A 12,071-nucleotide genomic window follows, 5' to 3' on the forward strand; every position below is an offset into this window, starting at 1 on the left:
TGATCATTATACAACTACAGATGTGATAAATTCCTTTGAGTAATAAAAAAAAACTAGGAAAATTTTTAAAAAATTAAGAAATTAATAAAAATCATACCCTTTATGAAAATATTGGGTTGTGATCCCTTTAACAATAAAAAGATCTTCCACTGAAATTAGGAACAAGTCAACGATGTTATTGAAAATGATTTAAATATGTATGTAGAAAATATAAAGGAAATGATAGACAAACTAATATAATAAGTAAATCAATACAAAAAGTTCTCTGGATAGAAGGGCAAATATAAAGCCAATCATATTTCTACACAACAGTAACACAAGCTAAAAATGAATCATCATTCAGAATATTTTTACAGTCAATCTTTATCATTTTTATTTTTTATTTTCTACATTGAGTATATATCACTTTTTAAAAATTTTTTATAGAAATATAGTTGATGTACTATGTCATGTTAGTCACTTTTATAAAAGGTTACTTTTAGAATAACACTTATTGACTAATTTATTTGATACTCTATTCCTTAACTTTTTAATTTTTTAACTCAATGAATTTTATTACATTTATAGTTGTACAATGATCATCACAACCCAATTTTATAGTATTTCCATCCCAAACCCCCAGCCCATCCCCCACACCCCCAACCTGTCTCCTTTGGAAAGCATAAATTTTTCAAAGTCTATAAGTCAGTTTCTGTGCTGCAAAGAAGTTCATTGTGTTCTCCTCTTAGATAGCATTTGCAAGTGATAGCATTTGATGTTGGTGTCTCACCATCTGACTAACTTCATTTAGCATGATAATTTCTAGGTCCACCCATGTTGCTACAAATGCCATTATTTCTTTTCTTTTAATGGCTGAGTAATATTTCATTGTGTATATGTACCACATCTTCTTTATCCAATCCTCTGCAGATGGGCATTTAGGTTGTTTCCATGTCTTGGCTATTGTATAGAGTGCTGCAATGAACATTGGAGTACATGTATCTTTTCAAGTCATGGTTTTCTCTGGATAGATGCCCAGGAGTGGGATTACTGCATCAAATGGTAGAATATTTTTTAAATTCCTCAAGTTAACCTACAGACTCAAGGCAAGGACAATTCCAGATTTTATTAGAAAATGATAATCTATTGTAAAAGTTATATAAATGCAAAGGGCCAAGAATAGTAAAGGCAATCTTTAAGAAGAACAAACTGGAGGACTGATACTAGCAGATATCAAACTTATTATTAAAATAATTAAGATACAAGTTACATTCATCATGAGAAGGAAGGTTGGGTCAAACTTTTGAAAATCAATCAATGTAATTCACCATATTAAGAAACTACAAAAGAAAAGCCGTATAATCAACTCAATAGACATAGCAAGAGCATTTGAAAAACTGCAACATCCATTCTTGTTAAAATCTTTCAACAAACTAGAGTAGAAGAGAACTTCCTGAACTTGATAAAATGCATCTAGGAGAAATTTACACCTAACATCATACTTTATAGTGAAAGACTGGAAGCTTTCTTCCTAAGATCAAAAAAAGACAATGTTGTCTGCTTTAATACTTTCTGTTCAACATTATAGGTGAGGTCCAGTTAGTGCACTAAGGCTAGAAAAAAAAGGCATCCATATTGCATAGGAAGAATTAACACTTTTTTCTCATATGATATAATCATCTAGGTATATAATCTGATGAAATCTAAAAAAAGGTTACTAGAAATTCTATTTCTGGCATGAAGGCATGACAAGCTCTGCATACCTGCTCCTCAGTGAAACTTGTGAAATTTACTTTAAAAATAACCATTTAAATTTTCTGGAAATGGTCCTAAGTGCGTACAACAAAAAGAAAAATAAAATTTATTCCTGAAAATCTACTAAAACTCAGTAATGAAATCAAGAATCCAGGATATTTAAAAGAAGGACCATTCCTACACCCCTTCACAGCTCAGTCTGAAGGACATTCTACTCCAGACTGTTGCAACCAAGAAAGCACACAGGACTCTGTCCTCACTCAGCTCCCATTTGGAAGGCTGTCTTCTTGGGAAAGGCAAGATGCCAACAATTCTCATCCTGGAGCAAACTACTTATTGATGTAGCTAAATCCTGTGCCAGTTTGGCTGAGACGTAGGAAATCTCTTCATCCTCCTAGCCCTCACTCATGGAATCTAGACTCTAACTTGGGCATGGCTCTGCTGAGAGTACTATGGCATCAGATGTCACTGATCTGGCTCATAGAAAAGTGGTCCATGCTGGAGGAGACCCCGTCACCAAGCATTAAGCAATGAAAGTGGGGGTTCCTTTATAGAAAAGTGTGCCATTGTTCTCACCCCCAGAACCAGAGCCAGGACTCAGAGATTTTGCCTTATTGATTCTTGCTCTTGCATTTATTATTTCTATCATTACTGTTAGCTATTTCTTTCTGGTTTCTTAAGGTGAAGGCTTGAGGCCTTCCTTTGGGGTTAATCTTTTCTAATGTAGCTATCTAGTATCATAAATTTTCCTTAATTTAGAACATTTGATCATTTTTAAAAATTTTGTTCAATGTAAAAAGTTTAAAATTTTCCTTTTAAATTCTTCTCTTACTTATTGTTTATTTAGAAGTATATTATTTAGTTCCCAAGTACATGGAGATTTTCTAGATATATCTGTTTTTGATTTCTAATTTCACTCCTTTTGGAATAAAGGAATTCACTTTATATCTTGTGAATTCTTTTAATTTTTTTTACAACACAGAATATGGCCTATCTTGTTAAATGTTGTCGAAACACTCGGAAAGAACGTACATATTGCTGCTGTTTGTTGGAGTAGTCTACAAATGCCAATTAAGTCAAGTTGGTTAGCAGTGTGGTTCCCCTTTCTGTTACCTTTTATTTTCTGTCTACTCATTATATTGCTTATTGAGAGAGGAGTGTTAAAATCTCTAACTACAATTATAGATCACCTCTTTCTCCTTTCAGTTTCTTGTCTTTGCTTCATTTCTATGATCAGGTGCATAAATATTTAGTATTGTTATGTACTCTGGATAAATTGGTCCCTTCATTATAAAATGGCCCTCTTTATTTCCAATAATATTTTTGCTCGTATATTTATTTTGTTCTAGTATTGAAATAGCTACCCCAATCTTCGTTTGATTAGTGTTAGCTTGGTACATCTTCTTTTATTTATTTACTTTTAACATATTTATGGCTTTATTTTTATTTTTATTTTTTGCCATTTCTTGGGCCGCTCCCGCAGCATATGGAGGTTTCCAGGCTAGGGGTCGAATCGGAGCTGTAGCCACCAGCCTACGCCAGAGCCACAGCCATGTGGGATCCAAGCCGCGTCTGCAACCTACACCACAGCTCACAGCAACGCCAGATGGTTAACCCACTGAGCAAGGGCAGGGATCGAACCCGCAACCTCATGGTTCCTAGTCGGATTCGTTAACCACTGCGCCACAACGGGAACTCCAATGGTTTTATTTTTAAAGAGGTTTTCTCTCAGGGAGTAATTCGGGTCTTTTTATCCAAATTGACCACCTCAGCCTTTTAAAATAGATGTTTAGATTGTTTATATTTAATGTGATGATTAATATGGTTGCTATTGGTTTTCCACACGTTTCATTTATTGTTATTTTTTCTTTTTCTGCCTTCATATTTGTTATTATCTATTTTAATAAACTTTCTGGCTTTATTAGCTATAATTTTTAAAGTTCTACAGTGCACATCCTTAATTTATTACAATCTACCTACAAGTAATATTATATTACATCATATGCAGTGTATTTCATCTTTTGGCCTTTGTGCTATTGTCATACATTTTCCTCATATGTATATTCAAGGCTTGTAATACAATGCAATGTTATTATTTTCAGTTTAAGTAGTTATTTATCATTTAAAGAGATTTAGAAAAGAGAAACTATTTCATATTTACCCATATATTTTCCATTTTGTCACTCTTTCTTCCTTTTTATAGATCCATATTTCTATCTAGCATATTTTACTTTTGCTTAACACATTTCCCTTAATTTTTTGAATTACAGATCGCTGGTGATAAATTTTTTAGCTTCTCTGTGTCTAAAAATGCGTTTATCTATATTTTTAAAATATATTATCTCTGGTACAAAATTCTAGATTGATTTTTTTTAGTACTTTAAAGTTGCTGTTAACTACCTTCTTGCTTGCTTGTTTCTAACAAGAAGGCTGTTGTCTTTCTATAATTCCCCTATGTATATAAATATTCTGTTTTACTCTGTTTTACAAGTTTCATCTTGTCAAGTATTAGGTATTTTTTTGTATTGCTACAAATAGTCTTAAACTTTGTTCTGAGATAATGTTAAGTTATTTGAAAATACTTTGATAATTTTGAAACTTGCTTTTAAGCTTTGTTAGGTGGGACCAGAGCAGCCTTTGCAGGGGATGACTTTGCCACACCACTGAAGGCATATCCTTCTGAATACTCTACCCCAGGCCCGTATATTACAAGTCTTTGCCTCCTTTGTCGAAGATTAATTGAACATAGGAGTCTGGGTTTATTTCTGGATTCTCTATTCTGTTCCATTGGTCCATATATAAGTTTTTGTACCAGTACCACATTGTCTTGATTTCTGTGGCTTTTTAATATTATCTAAAGTCTGGGAGAGTTATGCTTCCTGCTTGGTTTTCACTCCTCAGGACTGCTTTGGCAATTCTGGGTCTTTTGTGGTCCCATACAGATTTTTGGATTGTTTGTTCTAGTTCACTGAAAAATATCATGGGTAATTTGATAGGGATTGAATTAAATATGTAGATTGCTTTGGGTAGTATGGCCATTTTAGCAATATTAATTCTTCCAATCCAGGAGCCAGACACCTGTGGTCAATTAATCTTTGACAAAGGAGGCAAGAATATAAAATGGGAAAAAGACTGTCCCTTCAGCAAGTGGTGCTGGGAAAACTGGACAGCTGCATGTAAATCAATGAAACTAGAACACACCCTCATACCATGCAAAAAAATAAACTCACAATGGCTTAAAGGCTTAAACATAAGACAAGACACTATAAAAGTCCTAGAAGAGAACATAGGCAAAATATTCTCTGATGTCAACCACACAAATGTTTTCTTAGGTCAGTCTCCCAAGGCAACAAAAATATACCAATGGGACCTTATCAAACTTACAAGCTTTTGCACAGCAAAGGAAATCATAAAAAAGAAAACCTATGGAATGGGAGAAAATAGTTTCAAACAGTGCAACTGACAAGGGCTTAACCTTTAAAATATAAAAACACCTTATACAACTCAACAGAAAAAAAACCAACAACCCAGTTGAAAAATGGTCAGAAGACCTGAGTAGGCATTTCTCCAAAGAAGATATACTGATGGCCAACAGGCACATGAAAAAATGATCAACATCACTAATTATTAGACAAATGCAAATCAAAACTACAATGAGGTACTACCTCACACCAGTCAGAATGGCTATCATTAACAAGTTGGCAAATAACAAATGCTGGAGAGGGTGTGGAAGGTAAATTGTACAACCATTATGGAAAACAGTATGGATGTTCCTCAGAAAACTAAATATAGAATTACCATATGACCCAGCAATCCCACTCTTTGGCATATATCCAGACAAAACCGTCCTTGAAAAAGATACATGCACCTCTATGTTCATCGCAGCACTATTCACAACAGCCAAGACATGGAAACAATCTAAATGCCCATTGACAGATGAATGGATTAGGAAGATGTGATACCTATACACAATGGAATACTGCTCAGACACAAAAAAGAAAAAGCTAATGCCATTTGCAGCAATATGGATGGAACTAAAGACTTCATACTAAGTGAAGTCAGAAAGAGAAAGCCAAATACCATATGATATCACTTATGTCTGGAATCTAATATATGACACAAATGAACCTATCTATAGAAAATAAACTCATGGACTTGGAGAATAGACTTGTGTTTGCCAAGGGGAAGGGGGAGGGAGTGGGATGGACTGGGAATTTGGGGTTAGTAGATGCAAACTATTGCACTTAGAGTGGATAAGCAATGAGATCCTGCTGTCTAGAAAAGGAACTAGATCTAGTCATCTGTAATGAAACATGAGGGAGGATAATGTGATTTGAAAAAGAATGTGTGCACAGCAGACTGTGTTACTTTTCTGTACAGCATAAATTGACAGTACATTTTGAATCAACTATAATAGAGAAAATAAAATCTTAAAAAAAAGTTTTTCCACTTTTTTAGGGAAAACACAAATTATTTCCAAACCTGTTATTTTATCTGCTGTAGTCTGGTGGTCCTTTTTTCAACCTTGGGCTGTTTCCCTATATGCATGATCTGATGATCTGAGCAGAACTTACCTGAAAACCTATGAAGGAAAGCCTATGAAGATTTCTGGATCACTCTCTCTCTCTCTCAACTGTCTCTTTTCCATGCAACTCTCACTTCTCTGCCCACAAATTTTAGCCACTTTGGCTACCCCAAATTCAAAAGTCTTTCTCATCAACTGAGGGAGTCCACCAGGCACTATATGGATTCTTCCTACACTGCAGCCCAAAATTTACCCAGGCAGTAAGCTGGTACAATCGAAGAGCTCATCTTGTTTGCATCCCTTCTTTCAAGGATCACTGTCCTGTGCTGCCTTTGTTTAATTTCAGAAAACTACTCTATACTATGTTTGTTCACTTCTTATTTGTTTTTTAAGAAGATAAATCTGGTTCCTGTTACTTCATGTTAGCCAGAGCAAAAGGCTTCATGCATGTTTTTTTCATGGATACTCAAACTCTGCATATCTACAACTAATTAATTTTTACTCCCTTCTCCTTTTCCTTCTTTGTTCCCACCACAACTCCAAAAGAAACAGAAAAAAACAAAATAGAACTATTCTTCTTCCAATGGTCTCTATTTTAGAAAATAGTGCCACTCAGTCATCTATGCCAGGAACCTTAAAGGTTATCTTTTTCTCCTCCCTTTCCCTCTAATCCCATAATTTAATCAGTTACCAAATTCTCTACATTCTTACAATCATCACCTTCATTCTGGACAGCTGATATTGATTTGTGACTGATCTTCTCTTCTTCCAATACTGCCCTCCTCCAATCCACTATTTATATCAAATCAAGAGCCATATAGCCTTCACATAAAAACAAACAATGCCAAAAAAAGACCATGCAAACATATCTTCAACTTTACTTAATAAGTGAGCTTATAGTGGTATAGGTATAATAATTCCAACACTATTTTATGTATATTATAGGATTAAGTAAATTAGTACATCAATGAAGGATACTGTGTTAGAGTAGAATTAGTGGTATCAGTATAGACTCACTACACATGCACATATATATATATATAATGTTCTATTTTCTCAATTCTGTCCACTGGAAGGTTCTAGAAGCAGCGACACACAGTAGCAATGAAAACACCTAGCACATAGAAGTTGGATTTTAAATATAATTTCCCACCAAAAAAAATCCATTTCTTCTTGGAAAACAATGATTCATTCCAAGGCTTAATAAGAGAGTAGGAGTTCCCGTCGTGGCGCAGTGGTTAACGAATCCGACTAGGAACCATGAGGTTGTGGGTTCGGTCCCTGCCCTTGCTCAGTGGGTTAACGATCTGGCGTTGCCGTGAGCTGGGGTGTAGGTTGCAGACGCGGCTCGGATCCCGCGTTGCTGTGGCTCTGGCGTAGGCTGGCAGCTACGGCTCCGATTCGACCCCTAGCCTGGGAACCTCCATATGCCCGGGAGCGGCCCTAGAAATGGCAAAAAAAAAAAAAAAAAAGAGAGAGAGTACAAGTTAAGTTTTGAATATGCTGTTATGCCATAAAGTAAAAAAGTGCTCAAAAAATAACACGAAAGGCCAGCTTGAATAGGCTTCCACTTAGCAAATACGGGAAATTATAAACAAAAAAATCATAATAAAATAAGTAGTAATAAATAATAATATTAATGGGTTACGATTAATTGAATAAAATGAGAATCCATCTGTTCATGCTGATAGTTACCTAATTAAAGAGAAGGAAAGGATTCTTTTATAATAGGAGGTCCTATAATAAACATAGATGATTGACAAAAGTTAAATAGGGACTACAGATTAGAAAATGGCATAATGTCAGGTCATATTTTCTGAATTTATAATTTCATAGTAATTTGATAAAACAATTTCTTTGTTTTAAGAAAAATGCACACTGAAGTATTTAGGGATAAAGGGTGGGATACACCTGCCATCCAGGAAGGGATCAGCATTTTATTACCAGAAATGGATTTGGGCAAATGTTGTGGTATAACACCCTACATGCATTTACCTAAGTGATATTCAGAAACCCCCAAAACTAGACCAGAGAGACTGACCACTGAAATGAAGGATTAAAACTAGTTTTCAGTGTTTAGAGGGAAGAAACTAAGCTTTGCACTAACTTCATTGGTTAAGAGACTACTGAAGGCACCTTAAGAATTGTTTTAGATGACGATAGCCAAGAAGATCTTAAAATAGTAACTGACCTCCAAGCCCAGGTCGAAGTCGGTTGTCATAGCCATCCAGAAGACGATCCAAGATTCTGGTGAAGATAGTGATGTTGTCAGTGCTGTCATCAGGAATATCTGGAGCATGCTTTGGAGAGAGTCTGAGGTGGTGGAGGAAAAAGAGACACAAAATAATAGTTCTTAATAGCAAATAATTACATGTCTAAACACTTGAATTCAAGAAAATTTCAGTCAGTAGCCTGGGCCAAATAAGTAGATTTGTATCTTAACCAAACCAACAAGCACTTCCTATTTGTCACAACGATTATCTAAGTAGGAAGCAAACAGTGGTCACTTTACTTGAGTCCTTACTTCAGCACTGTTATGAAAAGGACCTCAAAATAAAACAGGAAAATTCTGTTCTTAAGAACTTACCCCTCTTCTAGCCTAGAGAAACGTTGGTTCACAGAACAACAGAGCCAGAAAGACCCTTGAATTGCATGTAATCTACTTACCTCTTGCCCTATGGAGATAGGGCAACAAAGGAATAGGAGTCCATTAAATGTTAAAGCTACTAGAACTCTTAAGATATTTCATAATCTCTCTCATTTCATACATGGGGAAATAAGCTGAGAGAGGACACCAAATTTGCCCATAGTCATATTGCTAGTGAGGGTCAGAGATAGGACTATAATCCAATTTTTCTGATTTTCTAGAGACCCTCAGCTACTTCCTGCTTATACAATGTGGATGCCTTCTGCAAAACTTTCCAAGCATTAGGTACTTTACTGATCACCTAATCAGGTCTGGGCTGTGACTAATGCTTTCACTTTGTGAGAAAGAGCTTGATAGGACGAGAAATAAAGAAAATCCCTGGGTAGTTTAGGGGAAAGAGGAATATAGTGAAGGAAATGGCTGTTGACAAGGGTTAAGGAGCATGTTCTAGGAATTCCCTTGTGGCACAGCAGATTAAGGAGCTGCTGTTTTCACTGCAACATCTTGGGTCACTGCTTTGGCCCAAGTCAGATCCCTGGCCTGGTAACTTTCACATACCACAGGTATGGAAAAAAAAAAGTGTAGAATCAAGTAATAAACCAGAAGTCAAGAATCCTACATCTTAGTACCAGCTGTATTTGTGATTCAGAGTACACTATTGAACAAGTTACAATATACTGCGTCTCTGTATGTCTCAATTTTACCCATTCTTACTTTGGACTGAGAAGGTTGCCATTAATAAATATATAATAACTATCCCTACCATCCAGTTAAATCATGGAAATTAAAGACATAGGATAACAGTTGAGAAAGATCTTGAGAGGCAATCAATATGTCTTCCCACCAATATTTCTCCCTAGTGGTAAGAAAGATCTACAGAATAGTAGGAACATCTGAATTGAAAGTTATCGCTTTCAACTGCCACTCCCTACCTGGTAAACTTTGCAAAAGTAATTTTGAACCCCAATTTCCTTAATTCATAAGCCTAATTCAATTCACATAATCATTCAGTGCATCAGCAAAATGCACACAGGAAAAAACAGAGCAGAAAAAAAGATAAAACAAGGTGAATATTCTTTCCCCTGCTTATAGGTTTGCTAAGAAAATCAAATGATAAAATAGATACACATGGAAGGAAAAAGAGAAAAACGCTTAAAGAGTTTGGAGACATGCACTTGAATTTATTAGTTGAGGGACCTTAAACAAGTCATGTAACACCTCTAGTAATAGCTTTCTTGTCTTTAAAATTAAAATAACTTCACAGATAAGTTGTATTGATATTAAATAATTTATTAAAACTTCCACACATGGGAGTTCCCTTGTGGTACTGTGGCCTAAGGATCCATTGCTGTCACTGCAGCAGCTCAAGTCATTGCTGTGACACATATTCAGTCTCTGGCCGGTGGACTTCCATATTCTGTGGATGTGGCCCAAGGGAAAAAATATAACCACTTCTATACTTAATGCTTACTATCTAGAAGCATTCAAAGTTTTTTTTTTCTCTTCTTTAATATAGTAGTTTGTACACTAAATGCATTATTCAAATGTAAATAATCACAACAAAATATTGTCACCGCCATTAGCCAAAGTCATAAAGAAAGCTTTGACCAAGAGGCGCTGGAACCCAGTGAAGAGTAGAGATGATTGGCTAGTTTAGTGAAGAGTACCAGAAATGATACATATATTCCATTTGGGAGCAGGGATAAAGAAGGAAACTATAGTGCAGGGCTAACAAACAGACATTGATATGCTGAAGCGATAAATACAGACACCCTGTCAGGTCTTGACTCACATTTGGCTCAATCACCAATGTTCTGAATCTACCTTACAAGGGCTATGGAGAGAGAGGCTGTGGGAGCTCGACTGATTTTGTGAAAACCTCTTTCTCATTTTCCTTTAACTCTCGCTGTGGGGAATCTTGACCCTGGTTAGCCTAATTTGATTTCTGGGAAGTAGATCTATGAATTGAATGAAAAGCCATTTCTTGGATTACTGGGAAGAGGTAAAAAGGAGAATCCTCACAGAGTCACAGATGAGCTTTAAAATGCTTGTGGAATCTAATATAATATAAAATAACTTATCTATAAAACAGAAACAAACTCACAGATTTTGCAATCAAAGGGAAGAGGGAACAACTGGGAGAATGCTATTAACACAAACACACTACTTTATATGGAATAGATAGTTAACTAACAAGGACTTACTGTACAGCACAAGGAGGTCTACTCAGTATTCTGTAATAACTTACATGGGAAAAGAATAGACACATACATATGTATAACTTATTCACTTTGCCTTAAACCTGAAGCTAATGCAACATTATAAATCAACAATATTTCAATAATTTTTAAAAAAGGATTCAGAGATTATCTACTCCAGGTAGATTTATACATGGGAATTCTAAAGCCCCTGAACATAACTGAGTGTTCATGGAAAAGCTAAACTTTGAATCAGAGATCCTGAATATAAAGCCAATACACTCTTCTGCCGTTTTTACTGAAACAAGAACTTATATTACAATGCATGTCCATCCCTTGAAGACTCTGTGTTGATATGTTAGCAGCATCCTTCACTAATAACTTTTTAAAGTCAAAAATCAATGTTTAATATCATTCCAGAACTATTTTCGATAGATTTTTCTATGATTTTGTATTTGATTACTAATAAGATTTTCTTCTGATCTGCACTAAATTACTGTATGGGGAGCTGGAAGTTGATTTAATCTATAACCAAAGTCAGAACTCTCCCTTCTTAAATAACTGAATTTCATCAAGCTAAAGATTCTGTAGTTTGTGGCCATTCAAAATTGGGGGAACAACAAAGAATCATGTTATGTCAGGATTATGGAGGACCTTAGAGATCATATAATTATTTCCTTAATTACAAGAAAAATAAATAAAAGATATCCATATCAGAAAGGGAAGGACACCATTTCTTCTGGCAGAAAATATAATATTATATATAGAAAACCCTGAAGAGGACTTCCTGTTGTAGAGCAGCGGAAACGAATCCAACTAGGAACCATGAGGTTGTGGGTTCAATCCCTAGCCTCGCTCAGTGGGTTAAGGATCCAGCATTGCCATGAGCTGTGGTGTAGATTGCAGATGAAGCTCGGATCTGCTGTGGCTGTAGTAGCAACGGCTCCAAGTCGACTCCTAGCCTAAG

At 35.6% G+C, this 12,071-nt stretch overlaps 1 protein-coding gene across 1 annotated transcript in view; it reads right to left on the reverse strand.

The window, feature by feature from the left end:
- Positions 1-12,071, reverse strand: part of GABRA3 (gamma-aminobutyric acid type A receptor subunit alpha3) — a 218,160-nt gene that overhangs the window by 116,993 nt on the left and 89,096 nt on the right. Inside the window, exon 3 of the mRNA XM_047765626.1 lies at positions 8,451-8,572. Within this exon, the coding sequence (XP_047621582.1) occupies positions 8,451-8,572 (122 nt within the window). The remainder of the gene's footprint in view (positions 1-8,450; positions 8,573-12,071) is intronic.

The sequence above is a fragment of the Phacochoerus africanus genome, chromosome X (assembly GCF_016906955.1).
Source record: "Phacochoerus africanus isolate WHEZ1 chromosome X, ROS_Pafr_v1, whole genome shotgun sequence".
NCBI lineage: Eukaryota > Metazoa > Chordata > Mammalia > Artiodactyla > Suidae > Phacochoerus > Phacochoerus africanus.